Source organism: Indicator indicator, chromosome 22, assembly GCF_027791375.1.
Source record: "Indicator indicator isolate 239-I01 chromosome 22, UM_Iind_1.1, whole genome shotgun sequence".
In the NCBI taxonomy this organism is placed as follows: domain Eukaryota; kingdom Metazoa; phylum Chordata; class Aves; order Piciformes; family Indicatoridae; genus Indicator; species Indicator indicator.
The window spans coordinates 14,410,235-14,435,655 of record NC_072031.1 but is presented as its reverse complement, the minus strand read 5'-3'; the positions used below and the strand labels follow the sequence as shown (position 1 = coordinate 14,435,655).

General features: G+C 49.1%; 2 protein-coding genes across 7 annotated transcripts; one reads left to right on the top strand and one right to left on the bottom strand.

Annotated features, from left to right (window-relative positions):
* Nucleotides 1-331: 331 nt before the first annotated feature.
* DHRS7B (dehydrogenase/reductase 7B) lies at nucleotides 332-10,830 on the top strand. 6 transcript variants are annotated; one of them, XM_054390924.1, is made up of 7 exons: nucleotides 332-356; nucleotides 3,821-3,996; nucleotides 5,719-5,834; nucleotides 6,446-6,656; nucleotides 7,770-7,862; nucleotides 9,142-9,294; nucleotides 9,610-10,830. In XM_054390924.1, exons 2-7 carry the CDS (start codon nucleotides 3,846-3,848, stop codon nucleotides 9,813-9,815), a joined length of 930 nt encoding a protein of 309 aa, XP_054246899.1. In that variant the 5' UTR covers nucleotides 332-356; nucleotides 3,821-3,845; the 3' UTR covers nucleotides 9,816-10,830. The 6 variants fall into 6 exon arrangements, with proteins under 6 accessions (XP_054246899.1, XP_054246902.1, XP_054246900.1 ...); XM_054390927.1 differs by lacking the exon at nucleotides 332-356 and having other exon boundaries at nucleotides 3,807-3,996; nucleotides 5,731-5,840; XM_054390925.1 differs by lacking the exon at nucleotides 332-356 and having other exon boundaries at nucleotides 3,807-3,996.
* A 3,083-nt stretch (nucleotides 10,831-13,913) lies between these two features.
* TMEM11 (transmembrane protein 11) lies at nucleotides 13,914-22,623 on the bottom strand. The gene is made up of 2 exons (XM_054391181.1): nucleotides 22,559-22,623; nucleotides 13,914-14,720 (listed from the first exon to the last, which is right to left on the bottom strand). The coding sequence occupies exons 1-2, from the start codon at nucleotides 22,621-22,623 to the stop codon at nucleotides 14,204-14,206; spliced, it is 582 nt and encodes a 193-aa protein (XP_054247156.1). The 3' UTR covers nucleotides 13,914-14,203.
* Nucleotides 22,624-25,421: the final 2,798 nt, after the last annotated feature.

Here is a 25,421-nt window from a genome sequence, read left to right as displayed (position 1 = left end):
GGCATTATCTGCCCTGGGATGCCTTCAGTTCCTTCAAAGTGTTATTTAGCTCAAGTTGGGTTTTATGCTTTTTATCTTCTCCCAGCCCCTGTCTTGCAACTTCACATTTTTAGTTGGTGTGACTTTGTGATCTCTCATTCTCCTTCAGATCACAGCAGATTTTTGTTTTGGTTTTTCTCTGGTTTTTTTTTTTTTTTTTTTTTTTTTTCAGAAGACCACTCTACTAGTGAACAGAATACAGCTTCTTCAGGTTGGAGCAATTGTTTCCTTTGGTCTTTCCACCAAAAAACTCTGCAAATTGAACAGAGAGGAATGCCACCCTGCCCTGGCAGCAGCCTGGCACTGGGCTCCCTAAGGTGGATGTTGTTGAACATGCTGCAGTGGGGCTCTATGGCCTGAGCTGACTTCCATGTGCTCTTGTTCCACTGCTGTTTAATCAATGATGTTTTTTTCAGCCTGTGCAATATGACAAGCTAAAATAAGGAGCTGGGGTGGGGGGTTGTGATGCAAGCTCAGCTATGAAAATCAAAGCAAATCTTGTCGCTCAGGGGCTACAGAAATCCCTCCTTGCCAAAATGATGTAGTTCAGCTTGGCTGTCCTCTTTCTCAAGCCTGCCTGAATTGGGATTTTCCTTGTTCTGGGTCACTTTTTAAGGGACCATTGGAATAGTTGCCTTGGAAGAAGGTACTGCAGCTGTATGCACTAATCAGAAGGGGTCTACATTGCTGAGCACTCTTGCTCCTCTCCTTCAACCAGTCCTTCCCTTCCCCATCTATCAGAGGGGGTTACCTCTTGATCCAACCTGTATCCTGGAAGCTGCAGAAGTGGTTTGCTGCTGTTGCCTGGGTCTTGGCTTGCTGTGGCCTTCAGGCAGAGATGGAATCATTTGCCCAGTTCCTGTATATAATTGTGAGGGGAGAGAGAAAGCAAAGCAGTAAATGGCCAAGAAAGATTTTTTCAAACACAAAAGGATTAAAGGCAGACCTCCTTCACTTAGAAAGTAGATGAGTAAGTGACATGATTAAGGAGTAAGTTAAGCAGGTGTAACTGGTTTGTACTGGTGAGCAAGGGATGCTCCCTGGTTAGATTTTAGTTGCTCAGATGGAGGCTCTTTTCCACCAGCCCCTGTGGCAGAGGTCAGTCCTTGCAAACTCAACCTTTATTTTTGCCACAGAATGTGACAGAGCCTTGCTGTAATCAGATTTGGGAGTCCTTCCCCTCTCCCAGTGTGGTTTGGTTAGAGGAGGTGTCAGCAAAGCTCCCTCTTCCCAGTTACCTTTTCATCTGCATTTTACTGAAAGTAGAAGCAAAGCTGCTCAGGCCCAGATTTTTCCAATGCCTTAGCTTGACCACAGGCTCCCAAAGGAAATGCCACTTCACCTGGCAGCTCTCACTTTGGAAATAATGAAGGGTCCTAAGTGGGAGCTGAAGATTTTGGATTCCAAAATGCTGCTCAATGTCAGCACAGCACCTGCTGTCTCTGCCCACATCTCATCTTCTGAATCTCCAGAGAGCTTTGAGAGCAAAAAAAATACCAGGGACAACATAAAGAGGGCAGCTGCTTTAAATCAGTAGCTGAACAGAACCCAGTGAGGAGGACTCCTGCTCATGCAGCCTCAAGGCAGCCAAAGGCCTTGTGCACGAACAGCTCTTTCCCAGGAATCATTTTAGGGGCAACACTCTTAACATTAAATCAGTTCTGCCAGCCCTCTGCTGTAGATCAGTACAAACCCCACAGCCTGTGTGCTCAGCACAGAGATGGAGGAGAACAAGACACTGCTCTAAGCAGTTGGGTGCTGTGCTCATGCACTGCTCTGCAACAGGATGAGTTTTATCCTTCTTTTGGCTTCCTGATTTCCCATTTTGAGCACACTCCCTCTGCCTGGAGGAGCCTGTGGCCTGTGTGTCCAGCTGCATTGTGTGTGACACACAGGAGCACTTTGAGTTAGCTCAAGAATGGGAAGCTCCACAGTACCTTGAGAAAAGCTGGGTACTAACTTGCTGGCTTTAATTTTAGGTCTGGGCAAGCTTATTTAGAGCTAGCTCAGCTATCTGTATGTTATTTTATTGTGTTCTAACCATACCTACAGAAATCCTCAATTCATACCCTGGTTCAGTAAGCTGGTGTGTTCTTTAAGCAGCTGCTGTCCCAGCTCTGCCTGACATTTTCCACATGAGCTCTGTTCCACAGCACACAGAGCCTCTGCCACCCCCTCAGCTCCACACAAGCTCAGTCCTGCTTGATGACCCCAACTTCTGGCTTAGCATCACCAGTTCCCTCTCCTTTTCTGCTTCTCACACCGTCCTTCTGTTTGAAGTGGTGCATGAGTGTGTGCCCAGCCCTTTCCCCTATCTCCCTGGTAAAGCCCTAGCTGGCAGATCAAAGTCCCTCTGCACAACAAGGAAGATAATCAAACCTAAATATTAGCTCATCTGTGACCCCAACGTCGTACAGACTGCAGGAAGAGGTCGTAACAGACTGCCCTGTGGCATCCAGCTGAGCAATCTGGGGGTGCACACAGTGGGAAAATGAGTGACCTTTTTTAGAGCAGAAGTGTCATTTACTCCTTGGCCATGTAGTAAGCTGTAACATAAACTACTCCCTTGAAGGCAGGAGCTTAGGAGGGAGATTAGGGCTGTGCCTTGGTATCAGAATCTGGTTGCAAGGATGAGCTACGTCTCGTAGATACCTTTAGCTTGGGTTTCATTGGCAGGTTTAATTTCAGTATATTAGGGCACAGCTTCATGCTGTTAGACTGCACAATTAATGTTGGCTTTAGGCTATGAGATTGGACATGTGGCTCATTTGGATCAGAGAACTTCTCTGCTAACAGGTGGTGACAGACACAGGAGCTGGAGGCACAGATTTCGTGCATTAAGCAAATAGCATGGTCAGAGGGGAAACTTACTCTGAGTCTCCAGAAGACAGACTGGCTTCTATCCCTCTGGGATAACACACAGTAACTGGGCACTGGCACATTGATACTGTGGTACTGGCTGTCCTAGCAAGATCTAAGAGGTTTTATTGCAATCAGAAGAATCCCAGCCCTGAGGAGCTGCCACCCTGAATCCACTGGCAATGAGGCTGGGGAGAGGCCTTGAGCACAAGCCCTATGAGGAGAGGCTGAGGGAGCTGGGGGTGTTCAGCCTGGAGAAGAGGAGGCTCAGGGGAGACCTCATTGCTGTCTACGACTACCTGAAGGGAGGTTGTAGCCAGGAGGGGGTTGGTCTCTTCTCCCAGGCAACCAGAACAAGAGGACACAGTCTCAAGCTGTGCAGGGGAGGTTTAGGCTGGAGGTGAGGAGAAAGTTCTTCACAGAGAGAGTGGTTGGCCATTGGAATGTGCTGCCCAGGGAGGTGGTGGAGTCACTGTCCCTGGAGGTGTTCAAGAGGGGATTGGACGTGGCACTTGCTGACATGGTTTAGTTGTCATGAGGTGGAGGGTGACAGGTTGGACTTTGATGATCCTTGAGGTCTTTTCCAACCTTACTGATTCTGTGATTCACTTCATACAAGAGCAAAATGTGGGAACAGCATCTCTCAGCCCAAGTTTGTTACTTGACATCTGACAAGATCCAACACCAAGGGGCCTGCTGGGGTGTTCAGATCAGCATTCAAGTGCTTAAAATTGGGTACTGCTGTGAACTTTTGAAAGTCTGTATGAAGGGATGAGGCAATCTGTTGAAGATCCCTCTGTGTGGGACTTGGTTTATTGGTGGTCTGAGGCAGGGCTAAGGAAAAGGACTTCCCTAGTTTTCAAGCCTCTGCTGATTCCCTTGGTGGTGAAATGGTCTCTCTGCTTTCATCTTGTGGCTCTAGGAAGACTGTTCAGAAAGGAAAGCTCATGGATTTCACCAGCACAGTCATCATCCCCCTGCTTTTTGGCAGCCTGGGGATCTTTGGCCTTTTCCGGCTGCTGCAGTGGATGCGGATGAGAGCTTACCTGCAGGAAGCAGTGGTGGTGATCACAGGGGCTACCTCTGGCCTGGGAAAAGGTAGGTACCTGAAGAAGGGCACTGAAAGGTGCCACAAGCAGAGAGGACTGTGGAAGGGGCACCTCTTGGAATAATGCAGGAGCAAACAAAGTTCTTATACTGCTCTGAGTTTTGAGAGACAGCTTGCACAGCCCTGCAGGGGCTAGAGCCAGGGCAAGAAGGCATCAGCCTTTGTTAAGGAAAAGGTTACCCATCCTGCAGAAACTGGGGCTCAAAGCAAGGAAGAAGTCCTGCTGCTCCTGTGCTGTCAAAAGGCCTTTCTCTAAGTCTTAAACAAGGCAGGAAGTCAAACTGTTTCACAACAGAATTACAGAATGGTAGGGGCTGGAAGGGACCTTGAAAGCTCATGCAGTCCAACCCCCCTGCCAGAGCAGGATCACCTGGAGCAGGTCACACAGGAACACATCCAGGCAGGTTCTGAATATCTCCAGAAAGGGAAACTCCACAACCCTCCTGGGCAGCCTGGTCCTGTTTCTCTAAAATTGTTTCTGCATTCATGTTTGTTGCATCTCCAGATCCTCTGCCTACTTCCCACTCCTCCTCCCTGCTCCTCACGTTAAGATACCCTTTCTCTTGTGGTACAAATCCATCCATTCTAACTTCAAGCTGCCAGTGAGTATTATTTTAGAGAATCCTTTTGGTTGAAAGAGACCTCTAAAGATCATCAAACCCAACCATTAACCCAACACTGCCACATCAGGTTTATTTTTCTAAATAAAACCAGAGTTGGGTTGGTTTTTCTGCTCCCCCCCCCCCCCCCCCCCCCCCCCCCCATTCTTTTAACTGTGCTTTCTCTAATTGCTTTAAAAGCTTCTAGAAGAGAAGACAAGATGCTCTCTGCTATCAAGGCCTTTCATTAGGATGAGTACATTGAGAGAACAAATTGAGCTCAAATTGATGCTGTCTTTGCATGTGGCTTTGTCCTTAAGGGTAGGGCTGTTCAGTAACCCCAAAGAAGATGTAGTCATCTCCTCTACCTGTCACAACCAAAGAGCTGGGAGTGGTAAAACAATTGGTGTTGCACATAAAGAACAGTTAGACCTAGTAGCTCAGGAGACCCTCCCAGCTGTGACAGGCTGGCAGATGAAGTGCTGCTAGGTGTGGAGATTTCCACTGCTGTAGAGTGACATTTCCTCCCTTGTTGACTCACTACCAAGGTCTTACCCTGTCCCCTCACTCCCAGTTATTAATAACACACCAGACCACCTCTAATCACTGTGCATTCTTTGTTACCACCCACTGTCACCCCTCCCCCAAATGAGCAGTTTGTCTGCCTGGATCAGAGTGGGAGGGCAGAAGAGCATGCCATTGCCTCACTTTGCCCCTGAGAGGGCAATAGGATGGCATCCCCTCTTCAGCCTTTTCCTGATGAAGAGGATCACCTGGCTGAAGCCATTAGCTTCAAGGCCTCCAAAAGCTTTAGCAGAGCTGAAACTCCTAAGAGTTCACCCTTTGGCCAGCTGCTGGGGCAGGATGTGTAAGCAGCACCAGCAGTCACTGGGAGCACACCAGCTGCTTCACTGCTGTCACCTGCCTGTCCAAGTCACAGAGAAGATGGCACCTTGCTGTCACCTCCCTGGCAAGCAGCCTATCACTCAGGAGCCATAAAGCCCCCGCAGATCCTTGCTGGCTAACAGAAGCTTTACCCTGTTCACCAGGTATGATGTGGATCTGCTGTTGTCTCCATCATTCAAACATCTGCCTTTCTCTTTTCCTCCAAAGAGTGTGCAAAAGCCTTCCATGCAGCTGGCTCCAAGCTGGTGCTCTGTGGCAGAGACAGTGAGAAGCTCAAAGACCTGGCACAGCAGCTTTCTACTGTGACCAACCACCGAAAGAACGTGAGTGTGAGGCCCATGGACATCAGGAGAGGCCTGCTTGGTGTCTCCTGGGGCTGGGACTTCTCTTTGTGTTATTACAGAAGGTACAGAACTGCTTGCTCTGTTGAGCAATAGGAAAAATACAGCTCTGTGGGTTGGGACAGGTATTGCCCTAGCAGTACACTGAGCTGCTGTGTTGTGTGTTGTAACAGCCCTACAAGAATGAGCTGTCAGAAAGACTCCCTGCCTTGTAGTGGCAGTGAAAGCATGCAGGTGCAGGGTGCCCAGACCCCTGGTACCTTGCACCAGCACTGCTGGCTTCTGCAGAAGACACAGGGACTAATTTTTTTACTTTTTCAGATGCCTTTTCTTTAATAAGACAATAGAAAACTTTAGTACTTGAGGAAGACCTCCCTTGCCCCCCTCCCTAAGCTCTGGTATAAGAGACAGGCTACAAGAGCAGAGAGAGATGAGATTACAACCTGCCTCTGTCATGTATTCCTACCCAGGGGAACTGCTGCACTGAGGCTGCACAAGGTTTGGGTGGCTCAAATGCTCATCCCACCATGAGCATGCAGCACAGTGAGCACAGCCTGACCTGGTCTTTGCTAAAGTCTGTTGTTTATTCACAGACACACAAACCTCACACGGTGGTGTTTGACCTCTCAGACACTAAAGCTGTGGTAAATGCTGCTGAAGAGATCCTCAAGTACCTGGGTCATGTGGACATACTGATCAACAATGCAGGCATCAGTTTCCGTGGCACAATTGTGGACACAAGGCTGGATGTGGATAAGAAAGTGATGGAAACAAATTATTTTGGCCCCATAGCCCTCACCAAAGGTACCTGTGATCCAGATTACTGGGGAAACAATGGATTTGGATGATACCTTCTGCAGGCCAACACAACTAAGCACAGCTTAACTTCTGTAACTGTATTTGGTACAGGAGAGTGTAAGAGGAAAGGTTATGGGCAGGAGATGCTTGGGACAACTGCATGGGAAGCACCTGATCAGAAACACCACCTGGCTGAAACACCTCTTGACTCTGGTCTGGCAGGGACTTAGGAAGAGAATTGGTTAGTGCTGGTAAAACCCTAGAGAAGGCAGTAGGGAAGCTGCAGCATTCTGGGGAAGCTTCTTCAGTTACCTGGAAAGCTCAGCCTGCAGTGTGTCAGCTGCAGGAAACTGCAGGATGTACTGATGGTAGCAAAGAGCAAGTGCCCCTGACCATGCCTGTGGGAGCAGCTCTAAGAGCTTCTGTGCAGCCTCACTGGCACAAGGAGTCTCCTGGTAGGGAATGTCCCAGCCAGGCTGAAGCTTCATAAGAGACATCCTAAGCACGGAAGCCTAAGTTAGAGGCACACAGAATCACAGAATCACCCAGGCTGGAAAAGACCTCAGAGATCATCAGGTCCAACCTGTTACCTAATACCTAACAGCTCCTGACAACTAACCCATGGCTCCTAGTGCCACAGCCAAGCTTTTTCTGAACATCTCCAGGGATGGTGACTCCACCACCTCCCTGGGCAGCACATTCAAATGGCCAGTTACTCTTTCTGTGAAGAAATTTCTCCTCACCTTGAGCCTAAACTTTCCCTGGTGCAGCCTGAGACTGTGTCCTCTTGTTCTGCCACTAGTTGCCTGGGAGAAGAGCCCAACCCCCACCTGGCTACAACCTCCCTTCAGGTAGTTGTAGACAGCAATGAGGTCTCCCCTGAGCCTCCTCTTCTCCAGGCTAAACAGTCCCAGCTCCCTCAGCCTCTCCTCATAGGGCTTGTGCTCAAGGCCTCTCACCAGCCTTGTTGCCCTTCTCTGGACACCCTTGCCCAGGCCCTGTGCTGAACAGGGATCTTGTCATTCACTGAAGCATCTCTGATGCTTTTAAAGCATTGATTCTCAAGAGCAGCAATGGCAGGACTGTTATTCTGAGTGAGTCTTTTCTGTCTCTTGCTAGCACTTCTCCCCTCCATGATCAAGAGGAGACAAGGCCACATTGTGGCCATCAGCAGTGTTCAAGGCAAAATAAGCATTCCTTTCAGATCTGCCTGTAAGTACCTCCACAGAGGATGGGGACGACACTTTTGGGGCACCAGACTGAATGAGCACTTGGCTACTGCTTCCACATTTAGCTCTCTGTACAGCTGGCTGCGTGCAGAGGAAGGCAGAGCTCTGCATCATCCTTGGTGTGGTCACAAATCACTGCCAGCTGTTGAGCAAGGCACTCAAACAGCAAACCTTAGCCCTCTCCTAAAGGTGTTAAAGAGATGGAGAAGGGGAATATGGTTTCAGTGTCTTGGAAACATCTTGGTCATCCTGTCTGCACACTTGAAAGTCTGATTAATTCCAGCATTTTATTGTATGTTATCCTGGCTGTTTGCCTGGTTAATCTCCTATAAGAAAGAAGGAACTTTTAATAAGTTATAAAAGTGCCATATTACAACTAATGCCAAAACCAAAAGCCTGAGACTTATCTTGATCCAGCAAACTCTTCATGCCAAATCAATTATGACCAGAAATAATATTGGTGAGATTACTGGGAAAAGCCTTATACAAGATGGAACCAAAAGGTGAGCATTTGGCATACAAACATCTGTAGATCACTGCAAAGAAACATGAAAGTGGGAAAGGGTGTTGTGAAGAGCTTCCAGAGCACTTGCACAGTGAGCATGGAGCTCAGCTCTTGCTGAGGTCCCCAGATCCCTGCTGCAGCCTGCACTAAGCTCTGTGACACTGGTGTCACCTCTGCAGCCATGTGGAGGTGATGGCAGCCACAGTGGTGGTGACCAAGTGCTCAGGGAAAGGGGTTGGGCTAAAGGAGCCACTCAGCCATTTCATGGGGAAGTCCTGCCCTGGGCCATACTCCTCTGCTCCTGTCTGCTTGGGTCACCAGGCTTTCATCTGTGTGCAGCCAGGCTCTGTCAGTCCATAAAGCTCTGTGCAGGCAGAGCCAGCTCTGCCCTCTCATGCTGTTGTCATGCTCCCCCAGCCTTATCTCACACTTCCCACGCCGGGCTCTGTGGCTCCTTTATCACAAGTGGGAGGCAGCTTGGGTTCCCCCCCTGCAGTGCTTTGGCATGGCTCTGATGGTAGGCTCAGGATCCCAGCCAGCTGCCAAGTCTTTACAATCTGCCTTCCTAAATTGCCTCTCACTCCCACTACCCGTTGCTGCCATTCACTAAAACAAACTCAAACCTAGAGGCTGGGGAACAGCTGCTGGGTTCCTGCTGAGAAGTGGCTGCATTGCAGTGAAAAACCCACCCAGGGGAGTGAATCCTGCTTCAGCCCTGCTCCTTCCCTTAGTGCAGAGCTCTCTCCCTGTTTTTCAGATGCTGCCTCTAAGCATGCCACCCAGGCCTTCTTCGACTGCCTGCGAGCAGAGGTGGAGCAGTATGACATTGAGGTGACAGTTGTGAGCCCTGGGTACATTCAGACAAACCTCTCCCTCAACGCTGTGACATCAGACGGATCTCGCTATGGAGGTGAGAGAGGATCTTGTGCTCTCTGTCTAAAGCATCTCAACCTCAGCTGAGTTACTCCAAAGTGTGTTTGCCATGGTGGGGGGACAAGTTCACCCTGAGGGATCAACAGACAGTGCTGGATGCAGGGTAGGAACAGAACTCCCCACCCAGACTGAGCTTCCCTGGACAGCCAGTATTGGCTTCTAAGCCATACACAAGTGGTGTATAAACCAAATGCAGCCCAGCAGATACGTACAGAGAGGAGGGCAGTCCTAGGAAGGCTTTGTGGTGTGGCTTACCTGCTGCTGTGGTGCTTACTCAGCTTTCCTTTGGCAGTTATGGACAAGAACACAGCTGAAGGACAGACAGCTGCGGAGGTCGCTCAGGTGGTTCTCAATGCAGTGGGACAGAAGAAGAAGGAGGTCCTCGTGGCTGGCCTCACCCCCTCCCTGGCTGTCTACCTGCGAAACATCTTCCCCAGGCTCTTCTTCACCTTAATGGCCACCAGAGCGAAAAAGGAGAGAAAGACAAAGGACTCTTAGAGCTCAGCTCCTCCGAGCAGTAACCTGTAGGGGGAGGCCAATGCCCTGCAGTTTGGCTGGGACGGCAGTGGAGGTGCTCCTGCAGGAGAGGCCTTTCTCAAAATGCTGCAGTTTGCCATTGCATGGAGACTGGGAAGCAGTTCCCCCACGTTAGGGCAGGCCCCTCTTGCTGGAAGACAGCACCTAAACCTCACCTGAAGAAGGGTGCTGGGACAAGGGGGAGAGCTGAGGCTGCATGGGAGGACACACTACTGCAGGGTAGGCCCATGTGCTGGAAGCCAGCACCTTCCCTCACCTCACTGCAGGCATGCTCGACTTCACAGCCCTGCCACAAATAAACCCCACCTGTTTGGCCTTCACACCAGCAGGTCTTGGCTTTCTGCATCCCACTGCCTCTGTGAAACACAGTACTCAGCTGGGAGTTCTTGGGATCAGTGTCTCCTCTTCATCTGACCTAGTACATGTTGCTTGAAGTGGGAAACTTCAGAGCCTCTGCTTGCTAACATGCCAAAACATCTGATACATGAGGCTAAAGTCAGGTTACTGTGATCTGTTAAGCCATCCAGTGCCAATCTGAAGTAGGAACTGATGTGAGAATCTGTGTGTGTAGGCTGGGCAAGAGACAAATGCTTAGGTCTCATCTGGTTTAAAGCAATCACAGATGCTAAGTGGGGATCCCATCCAGTGGGGGAACAGTATCAGAGACTTCAAGGGGTCTGACAGCCTGAGCAAGTGCCACACTCTGTTCTTCACCCCTTCCCCTCAGGTGAGAGATACCAGCACCACTAGCAAAAAGGAATGGCTGCATAGAGAGAACTCAATAAGGACAGAAATATTTTTTTTTAAACTTATAATTGAAATAAAGCCTACTTGTAGGAACCAGATTCCAGAACCAAAACCTACTAGTAGGAACAAGATCCATATCCCTGCTGCCACCTCCATGCACTTCCCAGCATTTTCTACATGTACTGCCTTGAATGTCCTGCCTGTGACTGCACATCTGATGACAAATAAATTACCTTGCTATGGAATTAATCTTTTGTTCTACTTAGCTCCTCACAGCAGGTAACCTTAGAGGAAGGGAAAGCAGGAAGGTTTTGTTTGCCTTTTCATACATCCCTGCAAGGTCCTGTTGTACCAGTGGTTACTGCAGAACAACTTAATCCCAGCCCTCTTTCCATCATCTGCCAGCCCCCAGCAGTCAGGTGTGAATCCACAAAAGATTAGTCACACACAAACTCTGGTACAGGTGTGCAGGCTCGGCAGGACCTTCTCCTTCAAAAAGCTTTTTCTTGATCACTACAGATGTGTAAATGATGTCTGAGAATCCATCCAGATGATGTCCAGGATGTGTTTCAGTACTTCTGCTGGCTCAGGACATCCTCTGCCAGTTTCATTGTGGCTGAGCCTGCAGATCTGTTACATAAAGGCTGAAATCACAAATTGAGGCTTTCAGGCTTACAGATTTTTCCCTGTTAAGATAGAAACCAAGACCTTACTTTCTCCCCCTCTTCACAAGAGGTTTCTGCAAGCATCAGTTTTGCTTTTCTTTTTGTATTTTGCATGTCCAGGCCCTTAATTTCTTTGGCAAATTACAGCATTCTTTGTCCAGCTGCTTTTTATTCTGGTCAGGTCACGGCTGAGGAAGGACTGAGAGACTGCTTTGCACTTCTGTGTTACCATCCAAGGGTGCTGAGAGCTGCAACACCTCAGGCCTGGGGAAAACAATGGTGTGGGGTTACTGTTGGAGTAACAGCTCCTAGCCAGAGGTCACCAAGAGCCTGCATGTTCCCCTTGGGAAGAAAATTTCATCTCTGTGATGAGAGGAATGTAGCACACTCCATGTCAGAGCACCTCTGCAACAGGATGGGAAGCAGAGCACATGGGGCTTGTCCCCAGCCACTGTGTCCCACAGCTGCTGGCATGGCTAGGGGAAGGCAAGGGCCTCAAGACTCCTCATTCTCCCTGGTCATCTTCCATAGATACAGCACTCATCTACTAACAGCCTGGGTGTCACCAAGCATTTAACTGGATTATCACCAATATTTCTTATAAAACAAACCCCCTCCCCCTACTATCTGTGTTCTCTCTACCTCAGAAGGGAATGAAGGATGTGATTTTAGATCAGACCTGTCTGTGGTGACAGCCAGGCTGACTTTTCACTGTCCCTCATACAGAAGGCCACAGGAAACTCTCATTTTTAACTCCAGTCTTCAATGCAAACCACATATTCCAGGAGCCTACCAAGGGTTAGTCCTTCTGCCAGTGATCATTCCAGATGAGGGGAAGCTCAGCACAAAGAAGTGCCAAGACTGCAGAGGTTTAGTGAAGGAAAGAAATTTCCAGCCCTGACAATCATCCTGCATGGATTGACAAAGAGCAGGAATGTCCTGTGTGTGGCTAGCACAGGGATATTTCAGGGCTGCTGCAGCAGTAGAGGCCATATCAGCTATGGCAGATCTGACACTAGTTTAACATTCTTCCAGTAAACAGGAGTTTAGAAACAAACAACGTCAGGACTTGCAGGGCAGCCTGCCCAGCAGTCTTGGCCTAACCACAGAAAGATGAAGTAGTTGCATTTCTTCCCCTGCTCTCTGCCAAGGCAACTGTACATTGTTGCTATAAATAGAGACTGCTCTGGATCCTGGCTTCTTTTAACCTTGGAGGGAGACAACTCAGCCACTGTACCAGCCAAGGAGGCAAAAGGCTCTTGCCACCTAGAAATGTCTCCATGCCACTGGAGATTCCTGCACCCCAGGTGCCAGCTAGGGTACAGCTGCCTGGGCAGGTGGTGAAAGCAGTGGCTCTGAACTTCCAGCAAAGGCTGTGTGCCCAGCATGCACACAGGGCTGGGATGCACACCCTGCTAGCACTAAAGCTGCATCAGCAGAAAAGCACGAGTTGGAACCGTGGCCAAAAAAAGCCTGCTGCAGCCCAGAGTTCTCCCTGCCTGCTGTTGTAATTTGGAAAGTTAAAGATAGAACTAACTCAGTTTGGTTTCTGACCTCCAGAGACTCGCTTCTCAAGGTCAGAGCTTCAGCTGTGGAGGTCAGACTGTGACTACCCAGGAAGCAAGCAGCACACCTGTGTGCAGGCAGGTTTTCTTCCAGGGCTTTGCTCCTGTATCCAGATCATAACACTTGGAGCAGGGCCAAGATGGCCTTGTAAATGCAAACCACGCCTGGTTTCCATCTGGTAGGAGGAGATTATGGAGAGCAAGCTCCTGTCTCCTAACAGTAACTGGCAGATCTTGCAAAACAGTCAATAGTTCCTGCTGTAAGAACAAGATTTTGACAGTTCGGAGCTAGAAGATGAATTAATGCACAAGATTGAATTCTCAAATTTCAGATAGCAGCAGCATGTGGATTGCTTGCAGCAGTAGCAGGCAGCTCCAGAAGCCTGTGTTCCAAGCAGGAGCATTGGGATTCCATAGCTGGGGCAGAGTCATTCCAAAGCAACAGAGCACACAGGTAGGACAGGTGGACTCCTGCCACGACAGCCCTCATCTGCAGGGGGTACAGCACGTTCCAGTGGAGATGTATCCACAGGACAAAGAACCTGCAGAGGAACCAAGCAGAATGTGTTTGCAGCAGAAGCTTACAGCTTTATCTCCACTGTGCAGAGAAGCAATGGCTGGAGGTGGCAGGGCAAAGGACCTGGGACATCTTTAACCCAACCATCCATGCTTAAGCAATTCCCAAGAGGATCTAAACACTGGGGGCAACAAGTAAGCCTCTTCCAAGAAACACAACTAGTCAAGCAAGAGGAAAAGCAATGCTCTGCAGCCATTCCTTCAACAGATGGCTGCTGTGACACTGCTGCCATGTGTGATAGGCAAGGGGAACATCAGGTCTGAGCTCACAGAAATGGTCACCACCAGGGGAGCTCTCAGGGCAAAGACTCCATCCCCTGTTAGCACACTGTCAAAGTGGGCTATGATAACAGTAACAAGAGAGCAAAAGCATTTGAAATTCTCATCCTTTAATGGTCAATGATAAAGTCTGGCTGGTTCTGTGTAATACAATTAAACAATGTACTTAAATGTTTCCCCCCCCCAACAAAAAAAAAAAGGAAAAAAAAAAAAAAAGCAGCTTTCACTCCTCCCTTTCTCTTTCTATAGCTCTCCTGCATCGACATCCTGCTGCTGGATTGGACTCCCATAGCCTAACATACAGCTCTCAAGTCACTGCACATCCACATCTTAAAGTATAACAAAGAAACTGAAAACCCCCTTGGTGCACCAGTGATATGTTCCTTTTCAAAACAACAGCTCTATGAAACCAAATCCTTCCCAGTCTCCACTGCTTCTCAAAGAGGAAAAACAAAACGTTACTGTGGGAGTCTTTAATACGCTTGTCTTTGTGGGGTTTCTCTCTTCCCTGCTGAAGTCATACAGCATAGAGTTCATAGATCTTCTTTACACAGTACACCAGGGCAGCCAGTGCTATCGTGTTGTGCAGTCTCTTTCTGTGCAGGTCGTCCTTCCTCACCAGCACCACGGGGGTGGAGGAGGTGAGCGTATGCAGGGGCAGGCGGGAAAGTTTATAGGCATCGTACTCCACTTGGTACTTGCAACAGGGATCGAACTGCCAGGAGATGCCATAGAGAGTGCAGCAAGCCACGCTCAGCACACCAGCAGGCAGGGAGATGTAGTGAGAATAATCTACTGGAAGAGCCAGAGGGGTGAAGAGACAGGTGGTGCCCGCCAGCACGGCGGTCTTGTGCAGGCAGTTCCCCACGGTGATCCAGCGGGCGGTCTCGTCCCCAATGCGGGTGGGCTCGATCACTATGTACTTGTACTGCGCTTCCAGGGCCTGCTCCAGCTCGTACTCAAACTGGTCCTGGGCGTTCTCTCCGTTGTAGATCTCATGCACGATGTAGCAGTCCGTGGAGGACAAGGTGACCCTGTTAACGGGAAAGGCACAATTAAAACTACAGAGCTTCCAGACCTTGCCACCTCCCCCAGCTGTGAGAACAGGAGAGAAAAACACCCAAGGTGTGGGTAGCCCCTGGAGGGCAGTCAGTCGCTGCCTCTGCTCCACAACAGGCAGCTTTCAACTCAGCACTCATTTCACATTAGCTAATAAGGCCTGTTGGACATGAAGTCATCCCAAAATAAGGCAACATTTTTCCTTACCTTCTTCCTAACTTGGAGGAACTAGAACATTGAGAAAACAGGATCCTGTTAGCAATCCTGACACGGTTCCCCACACTCCTAACCCCAGCAGCTTCTCTGGATGCTGGGAGTGTCACAGCTTAGTGACCAGGCTGCATCAGCAACTGAACCACTTGACAAGTTCTCACAGGAAGTAAGACTAGCAGCTCATCCATCAAGAGGCACTGGAAGGTGGTAAGAGAGGAGTCATCTTCAGGTCAGTATGTTTTCTCCCAACGCTACCGCCTTGCCACTGGTACAAGCTTTCTATCGAGTCCTTCATAGTAAACCCAGCCTAGTTAAGCCAACAAGTATGGTCAAAACACATGGCTGGAAGTGTAGGTGAGAAAGGCAACAGAGCACTGTTAGAGAACAGTTCACCACCTCTCCAGAAGCAGGATGAAGCAAAAGGAGCAATTTTTTAACCCAGGAAGGCTTTAACAGTGAAGGAGGAGCCACTGGCTCTACCTTGGAGCACACTCCCTGCTGACAGGGGAGTCACAAGCATTGTACATCCTCCATTTGAGAGGCAGCATTTAGCTAGCAGAAGTCACATCCATTTCCACCTTCCCTCCAGCCTCTTCTCACACATCAACTCAGCTGCAGCTACATTGATGTAAAACTGTTACAAAATAGGGTTATGATTGTTTACCTGTGCTGCCAAAGGGTAAAACACTCCCCATTAGAACAAGGCCCAATCCTCCTTTCTAAGCAGAAGAAATCACCATTTCTGACCATTTCTGTACTTAACCAGAACAAAACTGAGCACAGGGCCTCTCAAGGATAAAAATATCTAGCAGATTCCTTCGGCAGAAGGAGAACAAAACACACATATATTTAACCTAATCACAGCAGACAAAACAACCTCAGCCCAACAGCATTTAGACTCTCCTGCTATTGGGATGCAAGACACTGCTGAGATGGAGAATGAAACCAGTACTTTCTGCTCCCTGAGTACAATGGTACTTGTGTGTGTGCACTGGAAAATAAGGGGGGGAAAATACACACTCACAAGCTGCTGTTACTAGACATCACCCTTAATGTGCAGCTCCATTCATGCTGCAAAGGGTAAGTGCAGTGGCCATCTGCAATCAAGAGTACTGTTAAATGACAAGCTGTTGCCAGAAGGAGCTGCTTTTATGAACAGTGGCAAACATATCACACAGCAGGACCCAAGAGGCAGCAGCCTTTCTCAAAGCAGAGTAATAAGCAGTTTCATTAAAAGTCTGGCTGGAATTGATATAAACTGCAAGGAAAACTCAACTTACAAGCTAGTTACTGAGTTCTCGGTAGCACATTTCCTCCTTGGCCTTTTCATGGGTAGAAAAGGACAGTAAGAATCCACCTGAATGCTGTTGTGTGCCAGGGGCTTCTTTAGGGCCATCACCTTGTCAGACAGGGTTTGGAAAATCACGGTGAACTCTTTCAGCACTGGCTGTGGTGGGCTCTAGTGCTCTGTAGTGAATTGGCAAGATTGCAAAGAAAACTGAAGGACAGCACTGTGGAACCTTAGTGCTAAATCTCTACTATAGCTAAGTATCAGCTGACATTGAGGAGTTTCTAACAAAGAACTAATTAACCAGGTGATACCCTGACACTACTGGTTATGGTTTCTGCCAAGGATTTTTTTCCTTGATGACAGCTGTTCCAAGTGCAGCTTCTTCCAAATGAAAAATGCCAGTTTCGTTACAACAGACATGCTGAGTCTCAAAGTAACTCTGTACAACACCACCATTGATGAAACCATAATCAGGGAAGAGCTATTGCTGAAAGGTGTTTTCAAGCTGGAAGCTGACCCCGTGCTAACAGAGCCTTCCAGATAAAATTATTATTATTTCCTACAAAGGAGCATTGTCAGCATTTTCTAACACCTAGGAACTTGCAGTGGCATCTGCAAAACAGAGAAGCAGAATGCAAATTCAACTAAGAATTCTGCAGAACTTAGGAACAACACAACAGCCTGGTGACCCTAGGATCTTTTCCCTACCAGCACTGGGAAAACAAGGGTGAAGCAAATCCACTTCTCTGCCCATGGGCAACTGGGCTGCTAACTAGGAATCAAGTCAAGTAGCTACATGACAAGGGGTCTCTCCAGGCCATCAGGACAGGTGGCACTAACTTGTCAGTCTCATTTCTCCTCACTCAGATCTTGCCTGTTCTCCCCTCTGAGCATCCCTTCTTTCCTTTCACAACCAGAACCATACCACAAGCAGCAACCACCTGTCAAAGAGCAGGAATACCACAGACTTTGCCCAGAGGCAGCACTGTCCATCTCTTCTGGAATTCATTTGGCTCACCAGGCTCTGGGACTTTGGAAGAATGAAGTCAAGAAAAGCACAATCCTCTTAAGCCAAAACAAGCAGACCTTAAAATATGGTCTGTTGAAAAAAAATTAGTGGGAAATAAATGGCACAAAGGCTTCAGCCCTGATGGAGCCTGGCCCCCTAACTATACTATTTCTCCAAATTAGTCTTCTAATATGGGATTAAATATCCCAGTGCTGAAGCTGCAAATGACAAAATGGGCAACCCAAAACCAAAGAATGAAAAATGAGCTGCTCAAACAATAGAAGCACACACGAAGAGTCAGCAATGCCAGCAGAAAGTCTCCACTTCCAGAACATGGGAAGCAGGATTTATCACCTATTATTTTCATACAAGAACTGGCTGGCCCTGGAGGATGGAAAGCTGAAAACTGGTTTGTTTTCAGGTGATATGGAAGGAGACACAGATGGGATAGGTGAGCTTGAGAAGGTTTTAGACCTTGTTGGCATGCAGAGTAAGACCGAGAACCTCTCTCCACAGAGGCAATCTCTCCTGACACAGCCTTTCAATTGAATGCAGCAGCTGCACAGGAATAAATCCAGTCAAAGCAACTGGATTTGCTCAAACACTGGAGGCTGTGGAGTCTGCCTTTTGGAGCTTGTCCCCCACCCCCCAGCAATGACAAACAAAAATGCTGAGCGATGCAGTCGGGTCCAAGCTGGCATCCACTCGTTATGAAGTGTGGTCATTTCACAGAACTTCCATTTCACATAGAAGAATGGAAAATAACCAAATGTCAGAGAGGATCTCATTCCAGAATCTTAAAATGCTGCTCCGTGTTCTGAAGCCCTGGAGCTATTACCTTAGACCAGAACCTGAAAGCAGTTGTTACTATTATTTAATCAAAGGAGTTTCCAGGATCTGTCTCCCCACCCCCAAAAAAGGGCTAGAAGTTACAAAGCTGTTTTGTAAGCATAGTTCTGGACCTCATATTCAAAGAGTTTATTGTGGCTTCATCCATATTCTAAACTGGACAATTTTTACATGTCCCATTCCTGGTGCCAGCTGAGTGCATGGATGGGGGAATGTGACAGTACTCTCAACTATTCCACACAGCAAGATGAAAATCATCTTAAATCATTGGTGTAAAATTAAGGTGTTGCTAGAGCTATGTGAGGAATCAGTTGTTAACAGAGTTACGACCAGCAGGAGGGGCAGAAGTGTCTGTCTTAGCTATAGGGCAAGCTTCAAATTACATTTGGTTTATCTTCCTAACATGGGAATATCAGAGAGCACCAGGAGAGGGATGCTGCAGCTGGTGGAACAATAGCAACTCCAATAGTTTCCCAGTTGGAGCCTTCAGAGCAGCTCCACTGCTCTGTCTCTACGCTGGGAACACTCTCCTAGTTCCTTCCTCAGAACAGCAGCTGTAATGTAAGTTTCCACTGGACAGTCTCTATGGATGGAGAAATAAACACCCTTCTAAAGAGGAGGCATGACACCACTCAGTGTGAAAAGACCTTAAGTTTTGCCAGGTGCCAACTGGCAGAAAGAGAAATAAATGAAGAGGAAATGGGGCAGATGAGAACATCCTGGAACAACCCCAGCATCCTTCTACCACCATCCACTTGCAGGGAGAATGTCAGCCTCAGAGGCATGCTGCCCCTCAGCCTAAAGATGTTCCTTGATCTGCCAGCCAAATTTTTGGCAAGGGTTTCAAGACAACCAACTATCTCAGTTCTGCAAAACATTCAGAGCCACTGCTGGGAACAACCTCAATCTGCACAAAGCACAGGTGCAGTTCTGTGCAAATAAAAGAGTTCTTTTAAAGCCCTTCCCATAACACTTAGATCAAGTTTGCTTGTTTTCTTTAAAAGAACACCATATTCCTGGTCAACAGCATTGCTCCAAGCACCAAACACACATTCAGATCAACTGAAAAATGAAGACCAGTCTGATTAGAAGTTAAAAAAATACGATAGGAGAGGCTTGCAGCAGTGTGATAAGGCCTGCCACAAGCAGCACACACACAAAATCTAGTTCAGCAATGCTACAGAGGGACCTTGTGCTGGCTGTGCCAGCAGGAAAAAGGACATTACTGATGGCCAGGGCACTTTGTCTGGGGTCATTATTAGCATCTCAGCCAAGCTTAAGTTAATAAAGCCAAGGCATGACAAATGCAACCATTAAATTCCCCTCCCTCTACATAAATCCTTCTGAAATTTAATTTCATTTCAGGATTAAGGAATGAGCTGTGGACTGGCTTTGATTCTCAGTGGAAGAACTCCACCTCAGAGTCCTATTCAGTGGTGTATCTTCCTATGCAGGAGAGCTCCAGGATACCACATACAGAAAGTACTAACACATCAGAGATTAAACACCAGAAGAATGATTTCTCTGATGAATATCCACACAATCTGCCAGTCTCAGGCTATTAGCCAGGCTGTCAGGCCTGCAGCTTTAAGAGGGCCATTCTCAACAGGCTGTCACCACGCATTAAAGTGGAGGAAGAACGGGAAAAGCATAGCAATAAAGCAAGGTTTCAGTTCAACAGATGTACCTTAAATACAAAGAGGAAAGAGAACAGAACATAAGGCAAGATCTTCAAACAGCCTCAGCAAGGGAAGACAGCACTAAGGAAAACACCACCAGAGCATAATAAAAAAAAAAACAACCCTCCAGCCACCAGAGCAAGAAGAGGTGTCAATTTTAAGTCAACTAATGATTAGCCAGGCTAATGGAAACAGGTCAATCATTGCTCTAAGCAAACAGAGTACCAGAAATCCGAGCAGCACAGGTAGCAAAAGGAGAGCTCTTTAAGGGGGCAGAGAAGCCAACACAAGCAGTGGTGATGACATTAAAGCTGCTCTTTCTGGAGTTTGTTAGCACATCTCCCAGGGGAACAAATGGCATTCTGTCTTGTGTTCTGGCGGTCATCGTGCTGAATTTCATGCAAAAACACCAAGCACAATCCAGTGTCTGTTCTGCATAAAAAAGTTGTTTTTGCTCTACAGATTAACAATTCCCTTTAGAGAGTCTCCATTAAAGACTCTATCCAGAAAGAAGAAAAACAAATATTTACTCAGATCTCTTCAGTGTTTTGGGTGGTTTTGTTTAACCAGAATGCCAGCTGGAGTTCACAGCCAACATCCTTGGAAATTTATGTCCTTACATTTAGTCCTGGTGAGGAAAGCACTTTTTGACCATTTACCGACTTTCTTGTATCAATAAAGTCATTTGTGAAAGGATACAGCCTCCACAGATAGAACTGCTAGACTTTTTTTGGGGTTGGGTTGATTTTTTTTTTTCCAAACTGAAAGCTGCTCCAGTCTAACAGCAGACAGTATTTTATTCACTGCTGAGTCTCCTCACACCACCTCCCAACACACAGATGCCTTTTAGACTAGCTGGCTGACAAATCTAAAAAGCTCATTTATGAAGAAATTTAGATCAGAATATCCTGTTCAAAGGAACATGTCTTCAGACAAGACTTCTGTCCAGCCTAAGAAAACTGTATTCCCTGCATCACGAGCCTATGTCATCATTTGATGACATCAGGTCTGCCAGCACTGCCTTCTACACAACCCGCACCACCGGCAGCCAAACAAGATTGGTAGGTGTGACGTAGGATGAGCCACTGATGGAGGAGAGGCAGGAGCCCAGTCATGAGTATCTCCAGCTCAGTGATTGCAAGGAAGAAGCAGCACCCAGCTGACATCACCTCACACCTATCAGAAGCACGATCTTCCACCACGTTTGTAGGGGGTGACACCTAAAAGAACCACCATGACTGTGACACACTGGGCAGCAGTGGTGTACCTGTGGTTCTGCTACATCACTTCTGTGCTCTCTCAGGCTTGGCTGCACAATCCTCATTGACAAAGGAACACAGCACCTTCATGGAGTAACTCATGGTTGGGAGTAAGTATCTTGGAGCATAAAATCAAGAGTAATCATTGCTTCAAAAAAAAAAAAAAATCACCTCAGACTACAAGCGGATTATTGGATAGTTCACTGACTAAGTTAAAAGCTTAACAACTCACTTTCAAGTCTGCATCAGTTTTCATCCTGGTAGAACAAGTTTCATTGAAGTTATTAAGTGCTCTTTGCCACGTTTTTTTTTCCTTCCCTGCTGCTGAAAGGATGGGGTCTGCCACATGAAAACTCCACACCTCAGCCGTCTGGGTACAGACAGCTTCAGCACTATGCCACTGTGCTCGGTGATATTCTCAGTTGTTTAAATAAACTACACTGATGCAGTAATTCCATCGGCTCTTCCAGTTCAATTGCTTTAGAATTCCCTGAGCACAGACAGCATTCCTGCGATTCACATTAACGCCAGAAGGTTAAGGGTTACTTGTGGCTCTCCTTGGCTATGTAGATGCGGCGCCAGGGAAAAGAATACTGTTGAATTACAGCAGGGGAATAAAATGAAGCAAAACCCACAGAGAAAATTAAGAGGGTTATCAGGGTCTCTAGGTAAGGCAACGAGACAGGAGAAAACGCCTCACAACAAAAATGCAGCAGCTTTCAGCAGCTGCTGGTTACATCAGTCAGCCCTGGGGCAAAATAAGGAAAACGCCAACGTAAGGAAATACAGGAATTAACATTTTAAGTGGGTAAGGAACCGTGCATACATATTTTAAAGCAGCTCAACAAGATTTTCCTCTTTTTTTCCTGTTTTAAAGTTATGATTCCCAAACTTCTACAGCTACTCTGCGGGCAGTTCCAACATGTCTCAGCTGCTCCTCCGCCCTGACGGAGGCAAAGGGAGAGCGTTAGAGAGCTCTCTGGGAACGCCGAGGCGGCGATCGCCGCCCGCCACAGCCCGCCCCGCATCGGCGGAGCACGGCGGCTCCGCGCTGACCCCCCAGGCGGCCGAGACCGCCACGGCGGCCCGCAGAAAGAGGTCACCCTGGAGGACTCATCGCTGCCCTCACCGTCTTTAAAAATAGCCGTGGAAGGAGCCTCCCCGGGGCTGGCCCTCCTCCACCCCGGCCCCGAACGCCGCATCCCCGCGGCAGGAAAGGCTGCGGGCCGCGCTGACCTTCCCCAGCCCCACCGGCCTTCTGTGCGGCCCCATCCCGCCGCCCGCCCACAACAGGGAGACCGCCGGCCCCGGAGAGCCTCCACACACCAGCCGCCCCTCAGAAAAGCCGCGTCGCCCTCCCGCCCTGCCTGGCCACGCTCCCCTCAGCGGGGCCCCCGCCCTTGCCGCGGGGTCGTGGGGAGCCCCGAGCGGCTGCAGCCCGCCTCCTCCCGCTCGCCCCGTTCGGCCGAGACGCCCCAATAGCTTGACATTCTCCAGCCCGGCCGCAGCTCACCTCTCCCGGCCGCCACCACTATTGGTGCTGCCGGGGCCCGCGCGCCTCCTTCCCCACGCCGCCATCTTGGAGACACTCGGCTCGCAAATGTCTCCACCAACGGGCCTTGGGCCCGCCGCGCTGCACGACGGGAAATGTAGTGCAGAAAAACCACCGGAACAACACAGCGGGCGGGGCCGAACCTCTTTCGGGACTACAAGTACGAGAATGCCCCACAACGCCTCCCCTCCGCAGGGGTCGCTGGGACGCGTAGTCCTCTCGTCGGGTGCGGAGGCGGAGGGGCCCAGCAGGGAGCGGGGCGGGAGTGTGAATGGAGGCTGCTGTCACCAGCGGTCGGTTGCGAAGAGCAGAGCAGCCCCGCCGCCTGTGGCTCTGTCCCTGCTCCCGGCCTCTTCCGCCGGCGTGCCCCAACAGGCGCGGGCCGGCCGTGGGAGGGGCGCGACGGCTGAGTCCCGGCCTGCCTCGCGGCCCCGCCGTGAGGGGGGTGCGGCCCGCGCTGCGGCGGGCAGGGATGTGGTAGTGGGCAGGAGCCGGGTGAGGTTTTGCTGAGGGTCAGCAAGTCCTCCAGAGCCTGAGTGCTGGCTTGTTTTCCTGCTCGAAAAGAAACACCATTTCTGCTCGCAGGTGGAGGAGGGCTGGAGGACCTCCTCAGAGCAGCACTTCCCAGAGGAGAATGCACTTTGGTGGGACAAACTTAGCCCCTTTAATCAACTCTGAAACGGGAGCAGGGAACGGGGAGACTCCATCACTGCTGCATCTCTGAGGAGGAATAACAGTTCCCAGCCAAATGCTTCTCTAGAAAATGAAATGCAGGTTTGCCACTGTCACAGGTTTCCCAACACCAGTCGATGCTGGAGGGTTTGTAGGGTCAGCCTCTGGTCCTGGGGCTATGCCCCAGCACAGCAGGGTCACCCAAGGGGACCTATACCAGGGTGCTTGGATAGTGTATTCTCAGAACCCTTGAGCCTACCCAGGTTCCATCTCCCAATTCCAACACCTTCCATGGAAGAAGCCTTTTTCTCTGGAATTGTTTTTTCCCTTACCAAACAGCAGCTCCCTGTTCTGCAGCCTCCCCTTTCCTGGAGGTATGTTGTGCTGCCAGCTGTCCTGGGCAGGACTAGTCTTTCTTCATCCTGACAGTGCACATCAGAAGAGCGCAGCACTGTCTTTACATCTTCATTCCTAGAAAAAGCCTCTTTTGACAACATTATTTCCAAGTGATGTAATGTAACTGAACAAACCCAGGTCTGCCACCACTTTGCCAGGCATGGCGAGGTTGCTCTTCCAGACCACAGGGCCCTCCCTGCACCCCTCCTTTCTCAGCCATAATTTGGGGCTCAGCTGTTTTGGTGGAGGAAAATGGTGCACTTGGAGGAACAAGCAGTGCTTGGGAAGCGTGCCCAGCCTGGCGGAGCATGCAGCTGAGCGGCTGCATGGCAGGGACAGGCTGGAGCTTCGGACTGTCTGGAATGTGGAATGTAAACACAGCACGTTACCAGCAACAGCCCAGCCTCATACTCTAACCCAAACCTACCGTGCTGTCCCTCAGGAGCTGCAAAACCCACGCTCCTGCCTGCTCGAATTGCAGCCCAGGGGCCACTTGTCCCTTGTCATGTCGGATCAAATCAGAACTGCAAAGAGGCTGTGCCCTTCTCCCTCCCCAGCCCTGGGAGTTTTAGCTGTTGAAACTCCAACCTCAGCCTCTCTAGCTTGCACCCAGCTTTAGGAAGTGACACAAACATGCTGTGTTGAGAGTCCAAGAAGAGCTCGGGCTGTGCTCTCAGGGCTGAGGAGTGCTGGCCCTAGGAGGGAAGCACCTGTGTTCATCTGAGTCACCTGCCTGCCCGCTTCACTTTGGCCAAGCACAGCAAGGAAGGACTCCACCAGGTCTTTAAATGCTTTTGTGCTTTAATGTTTTCACATATCTTAAAGAAATGAACACAAGCCTTGAGTGTCTGCTCACCAGAGGCTGAATTTTGCAGGACAACTCCCAAAGACTGTTTGGCCTGAATTCTCAAAGCAGGACTGGTGAGTGTGAGTAGAGGTGCATCAGCCAGCAAAGGAGAGGAACCAGTTGTGACCCCATTCACCCCATGCTCTATGCAGTCATTATGAGGTCAGGCAGCCCTCTAACCTGAAATAAAATTCAGCAGCTTCAGCCCATGTCTCCCTGTTCCATAGCAATGGGAATATGCTGGGCTCACCTGGGATCTGTCTCTGAGGTGCTCCATGATGGGAGAAATTTGATGCAGGTAGTGCCCAGGTTAGGTGACAAAAGACATGAGCAGCTATCTGCAAGCCACAGGAAGCTGTGGCAAACACCAGGCCTGGAACAAAGGCTCCTTTGTCCTGAACCTAGAAAGGGTCTTACAGACACTCCATTGTCCTCACCACAAGAATGGGGTCCTTCTTGCTTGAGACCACCTTCCTCCTGAGGAGGGAAGTAGCATTTTCTCTATTTTTTGGAACAGCAAAGCAATGTTAAGTGCACCAGTGTGCAGATCCACCAGTTTCTGCCTTCTCCAGGACACTGAGAGATGCGTGGTAGTTGCTGTCCTAAGAGGTTTGGAACAGATCTGTTAAGGGGCTGTGGGGATTTGGGGATGAAAAACTGGTTTACATGTATGTAGAGAAGGAATATGCAGAGCAACAATGCAGAAAAAAAAAAAAAATCATACCCTGACCACAGACTGGAGAGGAGAATTGTCTGACAGGACCTGGGCAGCAGGCTCTCTGCCAAAGTGCCCTAGCCCAGTGGTGACAAGGTTGGGGACAGCAGAGGTCCCCTGGTTCTGCAGGCAGCTCCTCCTGCCTCTCCCCCAGCGCAGCACCAGTGAGCCACTGCGGGGCAGTTAAGCCACAC

What these genes read in the sequence shown, in the direction of transcription:
- DHRS7B (XM_054390926.1), top strand. Translation starts at nt 3,846, where the DNA reads ATGGATTTCACCAGCACAGTCATCATCCCCCTGCTTTTTGGCAGCCTG. An exon ending in TACCTCTGGCCTGGGAAAAG is followed by an intron (nt 3,997 to 5,718) that starts GTAGGTACCTGA and finishes TTTCCTCCAAAG; the next exon opens with AGTGTGCAAAAGCCTTCCAT. An exon ending in CATTCCTTTCAGATCTGCCT is followed by an intron (nt 7,863 to 9,141) that starts GTAAGTACCTCC and finishes CCTGTTTTTCAG; the next exon opens with ATGCTGCCTCTAAGCATGCC.
- TMEM11 (XM_054391181.1), bottom strand. Translation starts at nt 22,623, where the DNA reads ATGGCGGCGTGGGGAAGGAGGCGCGCGGGCCCCGGCAGCACCAATAGT. An exon ending in AGTGGTGGCGGCCGGGAGAG is followed by an intron (nt 14,721 to 22,558) that starts GTGAGCTGCGGC and finishes TCCCGTTAACAG; the next exon opens with GGTCACCTTGTCCTCCACGG.